Here is a 22,286-nt window from a genome sequence, read left to right on the forward strand (position 1 = left end):
GACCAGTTGCCTGGTTTCAAACAGAAATTTAAGAAGGAGGTGACAGAGCAGCCTAACAAATACTGTGAAGCTCTGGTAACAAATACACCAGGCTTACTCCTCCATCCCCTCTTGATTTCACTGCCTAAATAGTTCACATATGGGAAAATTTCCAACAGTGTCTAGCAGACTGTTTCAAATGGCTATTTTTCCTTGAGCAAGTGGAAATAAATCAACATATATTGTAAGGGTGCTTTCAAACTAAATTCTGACGCATTTCTTGTTATCAAGATGCAAAATACTCAAATTATTTTGGTGTTTATATTTACTCTGAAGCTCTTACTTATATAAAAATATTAAAATTGAAATAAGAATTAATGAAGATAAGCAACAAAACTGAAAGCACTTACATTAAACTTAATAATGTCGTATATCAAGTACCGAGGGACAACCTGTCCATTAACCTTGTCGATGATCATTTCCTTAAAAGAAAAGAGAAAGCATTGGCATTTTTTTCATAAATACAGAAGAAGAATGTCAACACATTTATACTTAGTGCTTATACCTGCAAGCATGATAAAAACACCAGCTACATCTTTATTACAAAAAAAAATTTAAAACAGGTCAAGATTATAAAAATATTATTGTGGTCTTAAAAGTCTCCCATTAAGCATTTAACAAAACACCAGGAAGCTGTGTTAGGGCTTCCCATTCTGATTTGCAACATTTATACATTAGTTTCCACACAGCTTTCAAAATCTTGAGTGAATAATGAGTTTTTAAAAACCTTAGTAAGAACTGTGATCCTAAGCCAACCAAGCACTACTGGAAATCTTGCCCACAGTCAGAAGCACAACAGTGAGAATGTAAAGAACAAGCATTCACATTCATTTCCTATGCTCAGGTTGGATCTTTTAATTTTAAAAGTGTCCTAAGTAGCACTGAGAGCTGCAATTTGCTTGAATGTTGTTGCATTGTGACTAAACAGGATGGCTCCTTCAGTCAGAAGTATCACAGACACATCACATGAAGTCAGCTAACATTCAATATGTACCAGCAAATCAGACTGAAAATAGGCCTAGGAAAGAACATTAATGATCAACATCCAAACACAAAAGTGTTTCCTGAACTTAATGGTACATGCAAAAACATATACACCTTGCATGGTGGTGTTACATCAGGAACTCAGGCCCCCTATGACAGGAATTAGACATAGTATATAGGATATTACTATGTCTATAGCATAGACACAGTAATATAGAGTTTAATGAACCAACAATGAAGACTGAAAATGGTAATAACCAACCACTGATAAATCTTTTCCAGAGACAACTCTGAAATAAACACTTCTCTAAATGTAATCCATCTTCTCCTTACCTCCCTCCCCTACCTGATTCTTGGCTAATAAATTGTATCAGCTACAGAGGTTTTTTTAATTAAAAAAAAAGTTAAAAGTTAAAATTCCAAATTCACACAAACAAGTAAAACAATTGAAAAACATGAAAACAGTTCACTATGACATGATGAAAACAAAATAAGGAGCTCAAGAATTATTCCAAAAAAGAACATTACATCAACTCAAATTATTCTTGTTTAGTTAATGTCTTGCTATTTTTATGTCTTACAACCTTTTAATCTCTCTCAGAATCCATAGATTCTACAAAATAAACCCAAAATGTCTGATAGACTCATGTAAGATTAATTTTCAGTCTGTACAACAATAACAAGATTATTGACTTACATCGAGCATTGAACAACAATTTGCTTTGAAAAATAAGCAAGCAGTTTGGTTGTAAAAACATATATTTGGTTTAAAGCAAACAAAGTTTGAAGCATTGAAAACTAAACTAGAAAACATGAACATGTTGTTCTCAGAAACCACTGGGAAACCTAAGTTGCCTACTTAGTATTTTGGAATTTCATCCTTTGTGAACACAACACTGAGATGGAGACTGGGATTTCAAAGCCATGCACAGCTTTCACAGGTGTTGTGAATGACTCCCTGAGGTGACCTTACACATCATTCCACATAATTTCTTTTTTAAAATTAAAAATTACAAAAATATTAATCCAATGGATGAAAACTATTCCTTTGTAATATTACAATATCTTCCCTCTAAAAATTTAGTCACAGGCACTGTCAAATAACATGTGCAAAAAAGGTCTATGTAGAAGTGATGTAACAAAACGCAATTCTGTTCGTGTCCAATATTCAGGTAGGACCCTGGTGAGCTCTCAAAGGAACAGCAGACACAATGCTGCAATGCCTTCTTTGACAATAGCTGTTATAACTAACTACAAGAACAGATGGGTGCGAATCAAGAGACAGAAGGCATGATATGCAAACTTGGAAGAAGGTGTAAAAACATAACGCAAGGGGAAAAAACCCCAGGATAAAAAAACCCACCTGAAATTCCTGATAGTAATCAGGTGAAACAAATAACAAAATAACAGTGAAAAAAAGAATGGCATTGTTTTTCATTAACACTCAGCTGAACTGGCAGGTGAAACAACTTTTTTGAAACACTTCTAATTGAGCACATACTTAAGGTTTAAGGCCCCACTTTCTCAGTATGCATATTCAGAACGTCAGCTTTGATGCAAAGCTAGCATTTGTATGCAAAACCCTGAAAACATTTCAATGTCTGGTATTACAAGATTTTGTGCCTAATTTTAAAAATCTGAATCTTTGCATATTCAGTTTAAGAAGGATTAAAAAAATACAACAAAGAGGACCAAGAAGTGTTTTTAAACATCCTTTGAAGTGTTTATTTTTAACTTTTTCTCTACTTCAGACATGTAAACATTTTTATTATACTACTGATCAAACAAGGCTTTTTCCTCATCTCCTCCCTTTTTTTCTTCTTCCCCTGCCTCCTGTTCTCTTTGACATCCTGACTGAAATCCCAGATACCAGAGCAAAAAACAATAGCACAATATGCCTTAGAAGATGACAAATTCCTGCACTGCTCATCTCCATCATGACAACAACATTCCCTGCTCCATTAGTTACGCCAATACAACTGTCATAACGCAAAAGCTGTAAAGTGAGCATAGAAATGATTCAGATTAGAAATGCTCTAACACATCATTATTTTACATTCTGATTTCAGAATCTTCCTTGAAATTATCAGAATTGAAAAATACACCAGGGAATAGACCCGAGAGACAACTTCAGAGAAGATGGGAAAATGTAGTATTTGAGAAATGACCACAATTAAACTCATTCTGACCTGAGTAATAACCTAATACTGTAAGACTTGAAGCCAATTTTTAGATAACTAAAAACCTAAACCCAATTCATTCACATGACATGTTAATATAACATAACATTATCCATAAGGTACACCTGCATACATGCAGCTCCTTCTACAGACTCCATGCAGATTTACAGCCAACATTGTGTGTTTCAAAGCTACCTCTTCTATTAGCACTTGTCCATTAGCTGCTGGTTTAGGTACCCACTTAACCCATGGGCCTGAAGAAGAAGGTCCAGTGTTCAATTAATGCAATGTAATCTGGCAACACTGTGCTGGTGTTATTCTCCTCAATCCTGTGGTGTTGCAAAGCACAGTTGTACAGTATATTAGACCTGCAACAGTGCTAAGAGCTTTTTGCTGGACAAGTACTAGAAGAACAATGCTGGACTGAGAGCTCATGGACTTTTTTCCTTGAATCACATCTCTAGAGAGTAACTTGGACTTAAAAGAATCCAAAATTCAATCACAAAGCAAAAGATCCAATTTCACCTGCCACTTGCAGAATGATTTTTTTCTTGACACAGAGTATGGAATCAGATGTAATAATACATCTGTTTGTTTTTCCTTTTTCTCTTGTGCCTTTTCTTAATCCTTTATCCATTTACCTTTAACACAATTCTAGTCACTGATGTATTTCAGGAATGAAAACAGGTTTTGTTTCTTGCCTTTTCCCTTAAATCTGTTTTGCACAAATCTATTTTGCACCAGCTTTCGCAAACTCAAAGTTTAAAGTTCTGCAATTTCTGAGACAGCTCACAAATAGATAAGGCCTCTCCTGACAGAAAAACATAAATGCATCTTTATCTCACTCTCCATTTATGGAGTTCCTGGCCCTCTTAAATCTCCAAGTGTAAACAATATTTTATATAAAAATAAAATAATTTTTAAAAATTTTATTAAAACTGTAAAAGTTACTTCAAGCCTAAGGATGACTCTGCATTTTCTACTCAACTGTTCCAAAGCTAAGTAGAATGCCAAGAAAGTTCCTGAAAATAGCTATTTAGCTTTTTTGCATGACAGCCAAAACATTTGAACAAAACTCTGTGCATTCCCTCAGAAAGCACTATGGATGCAAAACACTTGGCTCTTAAAGGAATAAGTCATACTAGTCACCTGTAGGTGAAATTTAAATTAGCTTTAATGAGCTTTGCAGATAACTTTCTTCCATGACAGGAGAACAATTGCAACTGAAAAGTTGGAGATGAGCACAGAGTGTTGCAGATCTGCCATCACCCAAGACGTCACTGATCAAATAAGAACTGTTTGCAAGAAATTTCAGCCCAAAATGAGCCACAAATGCATCTGAAATTCTCAAAGATAACCACACGAAAAGCTTACACCAGAGGCCTTAAAGCAAGTTAATAGATCCCAGAATGCAAGGAAATTGACTTTATGAATATGTCAAGTATAATGTCATTCTAAATTATGTTAGGGGGATATTAATGTTTTGTATTCTTAAACTCAATAGTTGTTTGCTACATGGCACTGATATTTCTGTTTTCTATTTCCTTTTTTCCTCATATTTTTAAGAACACTCTAAAGCAATACCAATTGGACCACCTCACTCTATACTTTTCATTCCCTGAGAGAAAGCTACTTCAAGGACAAGAAGTATGAACTACTTCAGCCTGTAATTAAAGAATTAATTTCAACAGCTCTTCAAGCACTGATTAGCAAAATATGTTAATAGAGAAAAAGCCAACTTCTTCCATGGATTTAAAAAAATAAAATAAAATCAATCATGCATATATCTAGAGTAAAGGATCATTCATGGAAATTTTCATTTAGCATCAACATTAGACAAATATTCAATTACAAAGTTAAGTTCTTCTGATGCTTCAAATAATAGGAAAGTCTTATTCTCAAACCTATTAAAGGAATTTGAATTGAAAAAAAAAATCATTCCAGCAGCATCTTTTTATTTAACTGACCATACCAAAACAAATTTAGAAATCTGTACTATGAAAAATATTTATCCATTGAGAGGTTTTAGTTTTGTCTCAGGGTACTTCATTCAATCAGTACTTGCTCATTTCATGTCATTTTGCTTTTCACTTTATTAGAAAAATAATGTGTGTGCGGGGGGGAAGGGGGGAAATCACACTATGACTGATTTCATGCCAATAGAGTGAAACACCAAAATGCACTATTAACAGTCAAACTTTTACAGAACAACAAATTAAGCAAAGTTATAGTTCATGCCCTGGGTACGTGAGAGAACTTCAGTCATTGTTAAGAGACTTAAACTATAAATCTGGAGAACACAACACACCAGATCAGAGACCCTCTTCCATGCCCCACAGCTACATGATGCACTTATCTCAATATCCCTGTCTTCCACCATATACATATCAGCCACCTTTACTAAAACATCTGTGTGAAATAAAGAGAATAATTAAACAAACAAATTAAAGAAAAGCCATTTCCATTAAGAACACCTAGGACTGTACCATATGGACACTAACAAGCCATTACTTTCTCAAGAGCCTTAGAAGTAGCAGGGGAAAAAACAGCAATATCAGGCTTTTTATCTCAAAAGCATGGAACCTAATGTATGTCATGAAGAGTAATATTATGTATATCATTAGGAAGCTGCCTGGCTGAAGAGGCTCCTACCAGACACGACAGCTTGTGCAACCACTTCTGAGCTGATAGCATGGCATTTCTTGCATTATGCTCTCAATTTTTCAATGAAGCAGAGGTAGTGGAAAATATTCCATTATCTGCTTCTCTGTTCCCTGAGACAGCACATTGTTCCTTGCAGTAATTATCCTCGTAGATTCAATTTATACAAGCTTCACATGTAATGTGTGTTCAGTAAGACACATCATTCACAGAAGTGACATTTCAAGTAGAATACTGACAACAAGGGCCTGAGAAAGGAATGAAAGTTAAGACAATATGGCTGAAAAGTGCAGTAGGCTTCAGAGGATCTACAGGGAAGCTATCTCAGGTACAAAAATATTCATCAGGCAGGAGTTACAGCAATGTAGAGTATCCAATACTTCTGAAACATAAAAGTAAACTGCATTGCTCTATCAGTGTAAAAACTAGTGAAATTTTCTCAGTCATGTGAAACGGGACAGTCAAGAAAGAAATAATTTCTTCTTGTGGCTACAGTTGTGAAAAGTTTGCTACCAATAGTCCAGCCCAGCCTCCAAATATACAAATACATATGTTTTACAGGTTGTTTTGCAACTGGCTCAAAAAGTTAATTAGCAAGTTTACATAATGTAATTTTTAATTTAATTTTTGAGCCAGCTTGTTTTACAACTGGCTCAAAAGGTTCATAAGCAAATTTACATAATTTAAATTAGCATAGCAACTTAGAAATGTTTTAGCCTTAAACAAATATAACTAAGCCATTTCTAAGTCATTCAAAAATTCAGCTGAAAATAAAGATGACTGAAACAAAGACATCAATTCAAAAAAGTGTATCAAAACATTATGAAAATTTTTCAAATTTTAGCAGTATTTCCACGAGCTCTGTAAAATTTAATATATTTACTATTTCAAAATACAAAGCTGTAGCAAGAGATGAAGTTCAGCACTATTTTTTTTAGATTTTCTTTAAGCCTTTTCTCATATTCAGAGAATCATCTCAATACCTTGATTTATTTCAAAGACAAACAGCTCCCCCCAGAGCAGTCATCAGTCCTATTCGGTATGTAAGTTATTTCTTAAAAAATGTAACTCCCACATTCAGCTGGTGACTGAACTTCTATTCCTCCTGAAATCCTATGATTCACTGATCCAGCCTAAAAATTTGGCCCTGTTTATGAACAAAAGCAAACAGTACTGAAACAGTTACAATAATTATATAGTATGCTCCTTACCCCGTCTAGAAGAGTGTTTGTTAGATGTGTGCGAAGATCTTTACGAAACGGAAATTCCAGGTTGGATACATGAAAAATGGAATTGTCTCTATCAATCATATAAACTTCATTCTTGCCATCAATCAGCATCATATACCTGCAAAGGCAGTGTTAAGATATTATAATTACAGGTATATGCTCAAAATATCTATTATTTTGTTTTATAGTAAGTGTTAAAAACAAGTAATTACAACAGATATTATTTAAAGAAACATTTTAAAAGTAATTTTTTGCATTTAAAAGTTTAAACCTGTAAACTAACCAAAGGGATATCGCAGACCATATGATGCTGTTCTCAGCAATAAAAAATGGGAGAAGGAGGAGGAGACATTTGGATTTATGGTGTTTTTCTTCCCAAGTCACTGTTGTGTATCATGAAGCCCAGCTTTCCTCGAAATGGCTAAACACATGCCTGCCAATGGGAAATAGTAACAATTCTTTATTTTTCATTATATGTATCTCAACCCCTGATCTTTCACCTTTCTGATTCTCTTCCCCATCCTGTTACAAGATGTGCGGGCTTAGTTGCTACAGGAGTTAAATTGTTACAGGAGGAGAGAAATATCTTAGGCCACACCTCAGATATTCCTCTCACATGGACAAACACTGCAGAACTGGGCTACAGTTCTTCAACTGAGTCCATGGAATAGAACTCTTAAAGCCCACAGAGAATTTTCACTGGCATTCTGTACGGAAACAAAGTTTTTGTCAAGCATGCCTCTCTGCATGCCATCTTCCTTCATAACTAGATGATCTGGGTGGTCCCTTCCAATCCAAATCATTCTATGATCCTATGATTTCTATGATTCTGTATCTTACTTCAGAGAGATGCTGAAAAACAGCATGTGCTGACTTTGAAGAGCGAAAAAAATCTTGGGACAGTGAATTACTTTCAGGTAGACCCATCTGTCTGGGTCTCATGGTAATATACCTGTCTAACTTAGAATTTGAACAAGTTCTCTGCTTCGGAAAGGCATTAAACTGATCCAGATATGTCTCATTTTGAAAGGTTTTTTTGAGGTGTTTTTTGCTGAATGGCTGAAAATTCCTCTACTCTCCCAATTTAATGAACTATTGAAATAAAACTCTGAATGTGGTCCAAAAGCAGAATTTATCAAAATTCTAATTACTACCAACGTAAGACAGAAAAAATTTGGTCAAGGATGGACTGAAAACCAGAAGTGTTCTATAAGCACTAATAATTGAAAATGTGCAAGAAGCAAGAGATAGGCACGGTTTTGGTGAAACCGAATTTATCAATTAATGAGGGATTTGAGCTGGTTGGTTGAGGTTTTTTGATTGCTCATTTCACTCAAAAAGCTTAAGTTCATGTGCTTAATATCAGGTTTAAAGTTTTATCCAGATGACACTACAAGCATTCATGGAGAAATCTTGTGTACTGCTGAACAGCACATTTCTGAATATTATTTTGATGTACCATGGCCATTTATATTTTAAGAAGTTAATTAAGGTATTAGGAGATAAGCATTTATACCAGAATAGAGAACACGCCTCTGGGCAACACCAAAAAGGCAAAGAAAGAAGAGCAATGATTTCTCAAACACACTCACTAGAGACAGAACACAAGAACTTAACTGTCAGGCATTGCACTGCCCACTGTGAACACTACTTGCTATTACAGCTGTACATTTATTACTAATTACCTCTATTGTGTGAGCACCCAAAAGCTCCAATTAGTAACCAGGCCCCATTGTTTTAGATTCTGGGCAAGTACACAAGATGACATGGTCCTACATCAGATGGCTCAATCTGAATGTTAAACCAGAACAAGTGAATAAAATAACAAAGGCAGGGCAGCAATAAGAACAATAACGTAACTGCTCATTCACCTCTGAAAACTATACAAGGAAGTAGAGAATCGTATTTGAGCTAGAACATAATCTCTCAAAACTGTCAGTGCAATCTCTACAAACGAAGAAATTCTGACAGAGGGTCATAGTGTCCCTGCAGATTAATCTAGTCATAGAAATGGTAAAATCTAAAGTTTCATTAGAAGCTACTTTTCCTTCACTTCTGATCCTGAGGCAAGGCCTGTTACTAATTCTAATTGAACAATATTATTAACACAACAATTCAGGAAATAGGTTGAAAATTTCATTTGCAGAGTGACAGTTCTTGCCATTAGACAAACAGATCTCCAAATAACCTACCAGAGTATGAATAATCTTAATTTTTAAACTTTAAAAAATGTCAACCATCAAATAAAGTTTTCTCTTCAGAAATCAATTATTTTTAGCATAGTCAAATAAACACAACTGTATCAAAGGCTCATTTGCCTCCTCCTATATCCCATATCATGCAGTCCACATCAGCTGGGCACCAAACACAAGATAAAAGCAGTATTTTATTAGGCTTCCATTTTCAGTTGAGTTTGTTTTGGTGGTGGTGGTAGGTTTTTGGTTTAAACATAATTTTGAAGTTGACATAAGCTACACTGAAAATCCTAAGTTAAAAACAGAGGTTTCTCCTTTATGTGGATGTTTAGTATTTTTCATCATTAAATTTGGAAGTACATTTCAGGAAGATATTACTTAATGCGTAAAATAAGGTAAAGTACTTGGTATCCGCCAAGATATGGTCTCTGAGATTGAAGAACAAGAACAGAACTGCATTTCCCAATCTCCGAATCCAACACTGTACCCAGTGGAACATGTGACCTCTGCCTTCTTTTCCATACTATTAGGATTCACAAAACTGGATTTGAAAATACTCCCCCAACACAGTACCTCACTACACATGGTGTAGTGCTAGCCAAAACATATTTACCACTAAATTGGTTGCCTATGTATTCATAGAAGTTTTGTCTCTGACTTCAATTTTGTGATGTGCATTATTTATGTTTAACTTTCTCTCAGCCAAAATGACAGCAACCATCTCAACAGTAAGCTTACATATGTTAATTTTGTGCTTTATAGGAGTTTTAAAACCTTAAGAATAATGCAAAAAGACAACATGGTTTCCTCAAACTTTAAGATCCTATCTTCTGAGCTTGAGTTCAACACACAAGTAATTTTCTGAAAAAAAAATCTGCAAGTAGCAAATGGATTAGAAATATTGTTTCAAAGGAAGCTTAAAAATCCAGCTCCTCTAGGAGCTTTCTTTGCCCTGCAGTATTTCGTTAAGACAGGCTGTATCAAAGAAGATTATTCATTTCGACACAGTACTGCCGTCGCTGCTTTTTTTTATTTTCCTTTTTAAATATGCCTGTGTCTGTATTATCACATTAAAGAATGCAAAATATAAGAAATTCCATCATCAACTCTAAGCACGAAATACACAGCAGCTCTCCATTCCAAAGGGAGTTTATTATACAGCCTGGAATTCAGTCTTGTGCAAGTGCTGCCCTCCCACACAAATAAGCATTACCCAAATCCGAATAGCAATTAGCATCTCTAATATGCTCACTGACGCAGAGCTAACAATGAAATCCTGCTACAGATATGATTTTCAGTTTCTTAATTTTCTTTTATGATTGGCAACATTTCAAAACCACGAGCATGTCACCACTCTGCAGATGGATCACCTAAGATGAGGCCAAATCCCATTGGACCCTGCCACTCCCTCCTGGCAACAAAGCATCAACTTCTGGCCAGATGCATCAAACACTGAGGAAAAGGCCAAGAGAATGAAAATTAATGACTGCCCTTTATCCACTGACAGTAGGAGATCAACTATCTGTGTCACTAAGCTGCTGCAGTTTCATGTCCTGACCCAAATCCACACTGTGCTGGAGTTAAAGTTTAAATCAGAAGAGTTTGAAGCTGGCCTGTGGCACATGGAGCAAAAGACCCTAAATCCCAATAAATGGGGAAGGCTCAGCTTGTTTTCTTCTCTTAATTACTGCTGGCAATGGTTGTTGCTTTAAAAGATGTCTCCTCAAGGATGACAAAGCCTCGATACAGGGACACTAACACAGGAACTTACAAGAATATTTATAATATTATTTTCAATGTGTCAACAAAAGGAAACAATGTCTTTTTAATCAGCACACTGATAGCTCTGTCAACAAACTACCTTCTCCAAAGTTGCACACATGCTGTCATTTGCATGAGTACATGGCACACCAGCCAGCAAGAGAGTGCTGGCTACATGCAGAAGCTGCTGTAGAATTATGTATTCAACAGTCCAAATTCCAAATATTTTTTTAAAAAACACACACACAGACCTTTGGAAGTAAGACTGCTCTGAGTATACCAACACTCTCTATTTTTCTCGCTTATTTCTAGATTAAAGTATGCCATCAACAGTCTCCACAGCATTTTAAACCAAAAAATCCCTTAGATTGTGACTGACAGTCATTTCCAATTAACAGCCTCCAGCTCCAATATTTCTCATTCATGACCTTGCATTTTCTACTACGTAATATCCTTCCAGTTTTATTATTCTGCTCCTCAGTGAATTCAGTGGCTGATCTCCCTCATTTGTTTATCAGAACATACTTGGATTCTGTTTCAAAATACTTAATGATAGAACAAAATTAATATTCAGGATCTCTACTTGTGTATTTTTTAGGCATTTTCTTTCAAAACCATCCACTGCCATTTTCTTTCAATCTGTTCTCTACCTATCTTAGAATTCTAGCAATCTTCTTAGCCTCATTTTCTCTAATAAACAGCAATTTTGTCAAAGTCCAGAAGCATGAGATATACCAGTCTTTCTAGGTCAAAACCACAATTTTTCCCTTATAGGAACTCCTACCAAAATGGTTGAACTCAGAGGAAATCCCATTCCTCATCTACACTGCAGACTGTTCCTCAGTCACAGCAATGCTGAGTAATTCTATTAACTACTGCCCTTAGGGCAACCAAATCTGTCATTTAATAAAGAGAAAACCTGCATTTTTCATCTATTTTGAACTCTCATTACAATAATAATCATTTAAATTTAAAGCAAAGCCTTAGCATGATTGTTCCAAACTTAGCTTCTAAAATCAAGCCCCTTTTTCCCCTCAATATTACAATACTGTTACTAGGCTCTTGTTTAGTACATAAATGTATCTTGTTTATCTCCTACTACACTTGGAAGTACCTAGATTTGTCACCTGTTGAAATGCTCCATCAATTCTCCACCCTTTTAAGAGGGTAGAATTCAGCTTCTGGTCTCCATGGGTTGAAATGACCAGTTCCCTGTGCTTCAAAACTGTCTTGATAAACACGTATTATGAAGGTCAAGACACTCAGCTTGCATTAGATGTTCAAGTGTGCTCATCATGACAACTCTAATCAGGCATCTGCAGAAGATTCAGCGGTAACCCAAGTTTTCTTTAACAGTCCTGTAGTGATTTTTTAAAAAATATGAACTCTGCAACATTTTTTTTTATCTTTCAGTTATTAGGAAAATAAAATGTTATTCTCATAGTTGATCTTGTATCTTTACAAAACAAAATGAATGCTTTCCTATATTTATGTTACAGTCAAGAAAGTTGTCCTAGTTCATCTGCTATACTAACATCTAATTTTGCGAGAAGTCAGAAGGTTTCCAACAACCAGCCTCATGTTCTGAATCATTCGTTTAAGATACCACTGCCCTGACTCAATGCTAGTACAGAAAAAAAATTATTTTCTTGTCTTATTGATCACCTCATATATCACAATGGAAAGGCTATGCTTGATTTTGGTATTCATAGCATCATTTCAGGTGGAAAAGACTTTTAGGATAATTGAGTCCAAACGTAAGTCTAACACTGCCAAGTCCACTACTAAACCATGTCCCGAAGTGTCACATTCCCATGTCTTCTAAACACCTCCTGGCATTGATGAATTGTTGTTCATCAGTTACTCTGCTTCTTTGAGAACAAAGAATTTTATTTCCACAAGATTAGTTGACGTGGTATTCCAGATAATGAAATAACCTTGCCAAGTCACCACTCTAAGTTAAGAGATACCACACAGCTTATACAGCTTTTCAGTCTCCATAATATTTACTACTTATCAGTCTCCTCCACATTTACCTCACTCAGCATCCAGACTTCATTCTTGCCTGCCACCACTCTTCTTTAAACTCTGAAAGCAAGTTTCCCTTTTCATTTGCTTCCCTTGACAATGCAAGGCTCGGAGAAGTTATTTTGTGACTGTTATGGCCCTGAACATCATAAAAAGTAACTGGATCTGCAGATTATATTTACTATAGAAATATTCAATATGCCCAAAGCTACATCAACAAACACTGCAAGTTTTGATACCCAAAGGGTACCACAGCCAGGAGGAGAAGAGATGTGACCACACTTCCCCACCTTACAAGGTTCTACATTAACTGGCAGCTGGAAAAGCTCATAGAGCCGCTACTTTTTAGGGTTCAGTAAGAGCACAAAACAGCAGCTGCATCCAAACAAGCAAACAAACAAAACAAAGCAGCAAACAAATAATTAGGTCAAATAATGAACATGGTAGTGAAAAATATAGAAATAATTTTGCATCACTATAAAACTTTATGGTATCCCCTCACCTGGAGAAGTTTTTTAATAAAGGAGACAACAGGAACATTAAGGATCATGGGAAAATGTATAAGAAACATGGAAACCACTATAATTTCTCCTAATAAAGTATTGCAGTTGAGACTGAGCTCAAAATTTAGCTTTTCTTGTTTTATAAATTAAAAATAAAGATGCTTTAATTAATTTAACAGATGGCAAATTCAAAACCAGTGTAAAACTACATTTTCTATCTTAAGTATTATTAGACTGTGAAACTGCTGATAAAATGAAGAATTTAGCTAGGTTTAAAAAGCCTATCCAATTACAGTGTTTTTCTTGTCTGTCTTCCAGTGTTTTAATTAAGTTAAGAGTGCAGTTTTGTTTCTTTATTTTTAGAAGGATATTAAACGTTATGGGTTAAATTTAAAGTTGACTTGTAATCATTATTTGACTTACAAAGAAGGGTAAATTAAACTACAACTGAGGAGCTCTTATAGTGCATTATGACATGATTTGTCTGATGTAAAACAAAAGAATTATTAACAAGCTAGAAAAAATATTACCCAGTAACAACCTGTACACTAACAAATTAATTTTAAATATTAGATTTTCTTTGTTTCACCCAAATTTTAATGATGCTAAGTGCATTTCTCAATTAGTGATAGGAACACTGTTGAAAAACAACTGTATGTTATAATGTTCTGATTACTGTTTTTTAAAGCTGCAAGATCAATGGTACAAACTATATCTTGAGCTTGACAGAACTCCTGAATTCTTTCACAATTTTTGCTGTTGTTGTTGTCATTGTTATTATTATCTTCATTATTTATTGCAGATAGATTTTCAAGTTTGCTTGATCTTCTTTGGCTCCATCCCTCTCCACAAACTTTTGTCTGGAAATATCTTGGCAGTTTAGGGCAAAATTCATGCCTGAAGCAACAGGCTAAAAAAATTTTTTAAGAAAGAATAACAAATTAATTTAGCATTAGATGACAAGTAGTTAGATTGCTTCTTTCCCAAGTAAATGTCTCTCATGGAGGGCCATAACAGAACAGTCACAAAAAGAGTAACACAGCTTTGAAAAAAGAGATCCCTTAACTTGGAACAGATTTACACCAGAGTGTACTCTGGGTGAATTCTGCCTGCATCAGCAGTACAAGCCACAGCAGGAACACAACTGCCACTTGTGCTCACAGAATAGATCAGCTCCAAGAGAAAGGGATGCCCTAGATATCTGTATAGTTGAACTTCATAAACTCAGTGTCATTCTTCCCTGACAGAACATAAGCCGTCACGCTTCATGGATGTGTCTGTAATCCCCCCTAGGAGAACCAGCAGCACAGAACGTACTGTTCCACTAAAAGTGGTCTGGAAGAAAGGAAAATAAATAAATAAGCCAGTAATCACTGATACTGGTTGTTTGAAAGGCATGCAGGCACACCCTTTATCTGCATCTCATTAGAACATTTTAGGACTACAATTGAATACTCTCATATTAGTATTCATAGCACAAGCTACATAACAAGTATTTTAATGCATTAACTATTTATAAATAAACAAAAGAGCTTGCTTAAAAGACAATCTGTCCAAATACTCAAATAGTTACATATGAATAATCAGTTAGGTATCATTTTTCAAAGAGCCCAGAATTGTGACCATAAAACTGCGTATGTTGTCAAGAGGCTTCAGAACTGTGAAGTATCAGGCCTGCTGCTCCACAGAATAGATTTCCTGTATAGTATCTCATCAGACCTGCTCCTTAAACACTTAAGGAAGGGACATAAAACCCTTCTTTCAGAATCATGCCAGTGCTGTGAGCATATATAAATGAGAAACCACCAGACTTTCTCATTCATAGTAAGAATGATTTCTTTGGCCATTCAAGTCATTTAGATCCAGATGAGGGATAATGTATTCTGTCACACCTATTTATTAATTCCTCTACATTGACTCAATTACTATAAATGGAATATTTCAGGAGATGAAGAAATAGCTAAGTGATATGGATGTGCCTTAGTAATAAATTCATAAATACACAATCACCAGCACCCCACAAAAAAAAAAAAAAAAAAAAGACAAAACCAGATATATTTTTATATCCAATGGCTCCATATATTAGTCCAACAGTTTATGACATTCTATGCTACTTTGTTTGACTTACAGTCTCCCAATCAGGAGAGGCCTTTCCTGGCTCAAAATCAGTAGTTAAACAAAATGAATGAGTTATCTGATAATACCCACCAGTCTGGCTATCAAAACCTGAGAGCTCCTTTTCTGCTGTCAAAGTCTCCCAGCCAAAGCCTAGACATGGTCTCATTGCCTGTACAGTAAGGAAAACAGAGGAAATGGACAACATGGCAACATGGGGGAGATAATGAGGCCATCTTGTACCAGACCTTCCTTGCCCTGAGCTAGAATAGCCCTACCTAGAGACTGGGGACATGTTAAACAAACCAGAAGTGCCTTTAATCCAAACTCAATTTATAAAAGTTTTATTTTTACACTCTCAAATGAAAATTCAAGCAACCATACAATATTTATGGGTTCTAATGCTGTGGAAAACAGACAAGTATTAGTATATAATCCTAAATTTACTGGCCAATACAACTGTATAGTACAATTATTAAGATGCAGAGCAATAATTCACAGCTCCTGAACCTCCAACTCTTTAATGTCCAAACACATCATTCCTGCCTCCCCATCCCATCTCCTTTTCCTCTCCTACCTAAATGCACAAAACCGTGAACTAGGCATCTGCTTTTTAGAAACTTAAGAGGAATGCTGTATAGAGTGCTTAACTTCTATGAATTGCTCCTGTCAGCAATCATTAGAAAGGCACTTTATACATTTTAATCCTGAATCATTTATGTGATCTTTATATACTTTCACAGAAGCTTCTGACATTATGTTATCATTACACACTTCCAAGCTAAACTGCAGGTTCCTAACAACTACTAGTACTGCAGTTTATAACAGCTATTTATTTAGAGCTTTTAATCTTGACTGGGAGTAAAAGCTTTCAATAATTTCAATAACTTTCACAACTTTAGTTTCCAGACAAAATATATACTATCTCCACTTAGATATATTATTCCAAGTAAAGTCAGTGAAATAAATTTGACATGGATTGCAGCCTCATTCTCAACCAAAATTCTTCCATCTACAGAGGCAGACGCACAGAAATAGTTTAAAATGAATAAGCTTGTTTTCCCCTAAAGAATAGTTAAAATAATTATGAAGAAGGATCACAAGGGACAATGGCATGTAAACAAAAACTGTATTTTTCCCCCCATGACCTTAAAAACTTGTCATAAACACAGTGTGGAGATTGGAAGACTGGGCTAAGAACAGTCACTTTAAAGTAAGGTTTTTGGTTCCAAATCTCTTCTTTAAGTGTCACCCGATTTTGACAATTTCATGCAATTAATAATGGCAAAATCCTTACGACTACTTCTTTGAGACAATCAATGAAAATAATACAAATGTCTGAAGAATGGCTGTCCTATACACACAAGTGATGTGTAATTACCAGTTGAGGCTTTGCCCACTGCTGATAGTTATATAAGCACAATTGAATCAAGCTCATTTAACTTGAATCAAATAACTTGGGTTAAACCCAGTCATTCACAAAATTGGTCACTCCTATAAAAAAACCCATTTGGTCCTGAAAAGTCTATTCAGCACATGCCCAACTGTGGAATATTTCCATCCTTTAAAATTTCCCACCACTGAAACATGCCACAGCCACTGAGAAAGGAATACAGAACACTACCAACTAATGGTGCAAAACTGATTAACATTTAAGTATAGTGGGGAGAGGAAGAAGGAAAAGAAGGTGTGGTTTCAAAGCAGCCAGATGATTCATGTGTGGGTTCTTCACCCTATCCTATGATTAGGACTCCAACATTCTTTCCTTACTCCAATACCACAAACATGTATTAACCCTAAACATGACTCAATGACAAGACGCTCAAAACACAATTTATAATAGTTCACTTTTTCAGTAGTTACCTGGGTCAGAAGGCAAGGTGCCCAGGGAGAGCATATTAATACCTTGAGAAACATTTATTTTACTCATAAATACTTTGTTGTGATTAATAGCCCTTAATTTTCCTGCTAACAGCATTTCTGAAGATAACTGAAAAACTCAACACCCTACAATTTTGTCCTCCTCTACATTAGGGAAGAATGCACTATCAATTTTGCAAACTTCTATTTCAGGAACTTTCCACTGCTAGGCAGAAAATTTCACATCCATGAGAATCTAGTTGTGTAATGTGCACAATCTGAAAATTCATCCATGGCTTCTTTCTCATACCCAATAGCTTCCTTCAAGTTCAGTTCTACATTAATATCTTTGCTCCCAGGAGCCAAGCTTTCCATTGCAAACCCAGGACACTCCACATCTGCTTTCATCACAATCTGGTCTCTTGTTCTTAATAATGAGTTCTCAAGTGTATAGATTTGGGATTTAATTGGATTAGTACCAGTCTTCAATCTTATCTGTCCTCCTTCATTCTCATTATTATCTCAACTTCTTCTCCTCTCTCTCAGGGATAATAGTTTTTCCATGAACCCATTAAAGTATCCTTTCTTTAAGCATTTACAGACAGGCAACCTTTTTGCTTCCTTGCCACATAATTTTGGGCTAGTGCCTTTTACCTCCTAATTTCTAAAACAAACAATTGTTTATCAGTTTTCTCCTTTTTTTAAAAAGTTGTTCCTTAGCAGTGATTATTTTTTCACAATTTACTCTGGACCAAATGACTTTTGGATAACTTCTCATATTAGGAATTTACAATTTCTCAGTTATGCATGTAAGCTTCATCTCAGAATGTAAAGGATCAAAGAGTAAGGAAAGAAAAATTATTGAGCCATGGAAATCAGAGAGAAACTTCAACTTTGCTTTCATGACATTTATAGAAAAGTTATCATAAAATATATGGAGTAAATTTCCTTCAAGAGTCACAAATATGTTTCTGAAAAGGCTGCAACTGCCAAAAAAAAAAGAAATTTTCTTCAACTTCTACAAAAGGTGAACCAAAAAAAATCTAGGAAGCTAACACAAGTTTGATAATATAGCAACTAAATCAAAATAATTTTATACTCTATATATAGATATATTGATTTATTGATTGATACATTCAGGATAAATAAAACTTATTTGATTAATAAACAATCAAAAAATGCCCATCAGTTTTATCATACAATTAATTGTACATTTACTATTTTTATTTTTTATTAGGAAACAACAAAAAGTTAATTACTTAGGCAACAGGCCTTTCTTTTAATGTAAATGTAATTTGCTAACCATGAAAGAAAAAACAACTTCACAGATGTACCTATTTTGTTACAAACACGTTAGACAATTATCAACAATTCTCAAAGAGCTGTTTTATTCTGCATCTACTTATTTACATTTAGATATCTGCAAGCCATCAAATTTGCATGAATTTTTTTCAAATTTAATAGCCTTTGGCAAGAACTACCTGTTCTGCATTTTTTAAAATAGCTGCCTTAACATAATTGAACAGCCATAGTTTTACAATATTTATTATTTTTCATTAAACCTGCATGTGTACAAATATGAAAAATAAAAATGGTACTCACAGAAATGTAGGAAAATAACTTAGTCCCGTTAATAGGTTCCATTTAGTGCAGGTCACATTTTGCCACCGTAAAATCTAGTCCTGTTTGATTGTATTGATTCCAATTATTCCACAGCCATTTTTAAGCTTTTTATTATTCTTAGTGGTGGCAGTCCTTCCTTCAGAACTGGTGTCTCATTACTTCACCCTGCCTGAACAGTCAGCTCCACTCATTAGAACAAGCATCTGCTACAAACAGTATTAATGAGATCCATATGAAGGGATACAACAAGCCATTACCCACCTGGGCTAATCATTTTACAGTACAAAGCTGATAATGCAGAGTCATTCAGCAATGCCTTGAACATGCTATTACAATCACCTTACTCACACAGTAACTACTATTTTAGAACAGGGCACTGCAAAATTGGACAAATTTGTAAAGATGTATCTACTTTCTAGCTACTGTTGACATACAACATATATTTCATCTCAAGAAAGCCAAAAGGCATGATTTTACTAGTGGAAAATTTGCCCTTTGGCTTATGACTAGATTAGCATTAAAATTATTTATACAACACCAATAGTTTGACTACTGTTCCAATAAATACTGAGAATTTACACCAAACCAGTCAGAATAGCTGCAGAACTCAGTGACTTTTATTTAAATAATAATAATTTAAAGCAATACTATTTTAGAGGTGTTTTTTTTTCAAAACAGCATGAGTTTGCATACAGCATTTACATACAACCAAATAGCTGGTACAAAGGAAATATTTCACCAAAGAGTGCCAATGCTAAATGAGCTTCAGAGACCTTTTAATTTAAAGTTCATTTCTCTAAACCTAACATACAAATACACACATCTTTATACATTGGCATTTACAAACATGAGGGGAGAAGTATTTGTTCAGACTGTATTTTTCCTTTTGGCACAAACATGCTCCAGAAGGTGTGACCTGCTGATACTTGCTGATGCAACAAAGGCCCTGGAAACCAGGCACAGAACAAGCAAGACCACAGTGAAGACTCAGACTCTTCAAACCACAACAGACCAGGCGAAGCAAGGCTAAGTCAGAAGATTTTGAACTCAGAGCTCCAAGAGAACGGCAGATTTGAGTTTTGACCCAAACCAGACTCATACACTTAAAAAAATACATAAGATACTACTCTGGTAAATGCCCACAAGATATTTCATAGAATCACTATAAAATAATTTAACTAATCAATTTCACACTGTTAGAAAACATTATTTGATAAATAATGCCCTTTTATTTAGGGAAATACTTTTTCTAAAATTATGGGTAGAAAAATACAACAATGCTAAGAAACCCAAAAAACATGCACAATTCTGCCACTGGGAAAAAAAACCCAAACAATGGGGAAAGGATAAAAAAAATATCAACCACAAAAAACCAAAACCAACAGCTCTTAAAACAACAGATAAGGTTTAGCTCTAATCGGAATCTAGGATGAGCAAATGCTTCTGAAGAAAAGTAGAAAGTCCTTAGTGAAGTCACTTACACTGTATATCAGTTAAGAGAATGCATCAAAAAATGCTTCAGTCATGAAACCTCTAGGAAAAACTACTGCTGAAGAAATCAAATACAGGTAGTTAACAAATTGTGACATTTAAGAAGTTTGGCTATGTTGAGCAAATGTTGCTTTTAGCTAAAATAAAACTGTTTTATCTCAGTGAGAAAGTATTACAGAAAGTTATTAGTTATGCATCTGCTTTTCTTTAAGTCCAACAGGGTCGACAAAAGAGCAGTGCTTTTTAAGCAAAGAGAGAGAACAAATCAACAAAAGAAAAAAGCATGCAAGCCTAATAATATTCTAATAGGCAAGGTCTAGACTGATGCATCTAAACCACTTTTAACAGGATAGCTTCAGAGATATTTGATGATAGAGGTTCCATCTCCAGATAATGCAAACAGGGGATCCATAAATGGGTCTCCACTAACTGATGTCTTAATATTAAATTCAAGAAGGTCATGCCTGTCAACAGAAGCATTCAGAATAACTAATGAAAATCCATTTAATTGCATATGGAGTCTGGATCACTGGAGAACAACTAAATAATTCGAAGCATGTCCAATGTAAAAATGATCATAATTTTTCATTGTTGATTAGGATACATATCATGCAAAGTGTCTAAATGTCCAAATAATAGATCAGCTTTTCATCTTTAATCTCTCTTTCATATTACTTAAGGTGATTTTCATTAACACTGGATATCTGTAGATCCATTTTCTTCTCTGAATATGCCTATCAGTCTGTGTACCTTCATAATCTATTACCAGTTATTATGTTTTGAAAAAAATTAAAGGAGCTATTTAGTTCCTTCATTTTTGTTTGTCCTCCATTCTGTTTTCCCACCATTCTAAAACTAAAAACAGAGGATAGAATGCTCAAAATACTGAAAATTTCAACAAGAAATTACATGTACACTTCAATTTCTTTCATAAAATACAGTCTTCCAGGTACACTACTACATTCTGTATAATTGCTTTAGTACTCAGAACATGGGCATCCCATCCACACATCTGAGTAAGAAAATGAGAGTATTACATTAAGACATCAGTTTTCTAAATTAGTAACATAGGATATGACAAAGATTCTTCAGGTCAGTTTAAGCTGGCTGACTTCATTTGTTCAGGGTCAGCAGCTTTGGAATGCCCTCTGCCCTGTAGTGATCTGAGAATATGTCTTGACCTCCCAAAACCCCACTGCTGTAACTTTCCACCCTGAGAATACCTGCACTGCAATATTCAAGGGCTTGTGCATACAGCCAGTGTTAGTAAACCAATTATTCCCACACATTTCTTAATGCTAGGACTCCAAACTGACTGCAAGCTTACTTTAACTTTTCACACCATGGTCAGCCCAAGCTAATAGACCCTTGAAGCACAAATTCCACAGAGGAGAGACACTTGAAGGGTCTGGGGGCTTTTTATACAAGACAGCTTAGTTCTGGCTGAATTGTGCTGAATCCTGACTGACTCCATGTGGAGCCACTTGGCAATTCTCATAAGACATCCAATTCCCCATATTCTCCAGGACTTTCATTACCTACGATATTCTATTATTAAAGATAACAACCTAGCAAAATAAAGAACTCAGGAAAAACTTTAGAATATGTCCAATAAGT

The 22,286-nt window shown here is 35.1% G+C and overlaps 1 protein-coding gene across 6 annotated transcripts in view; it reads right to left on the reverse strand.

The window, feature by feature from the left end:
* Positions 1–22,286, reverse strand: part of RNGTT (RNA guanylyltransferase and 5'-phosphatase) — a 169,512-nt gene that overhangs the window by 119,271 nt on the left and 27,955 nt on the right. For 5 of the 6 annotated variants that reach the window (XR_014954231.1, XR_002466815.4, XM_085576440.1 and 2 more), the window contains exons 9-10: positions 7,076–7,211; positions 390–461 (exon numbers count right to left, since the gene is read on the reverse strand). Coding sequence is in view for 4 of the 6 variants with exons in the window: in XM_085576440.1 (XP_085432566.1) it covers positions 390–461; positions 7,076–7,211 (208 nt within the window). In the remaining 2 variants the exon portion in view is untranslated. The remainder of the gene's footprint in view (positions 1–389; positions 462–7,075; positions 7,212–22,286) is intronic. The other variant, XM_085576439.1, reaches the window with a different exon arrangement.

The sequence above is a fragment of the Lonchura striata genome, chromosome 3 (assembly GCF_050655825.1).
Source record: "Lonchura striata isolate lonStrDom1 chromosome 3, ASM5065582v1, whole genome shotgun sequence".
In the NCBI taxonomy this organism is placed as follows: domain Eukaryota; kingdom Metazoa; phylum Chordata; class Aves; order Passeriformes; family Estrildidae; genus Lonchura; species Lonchura striata.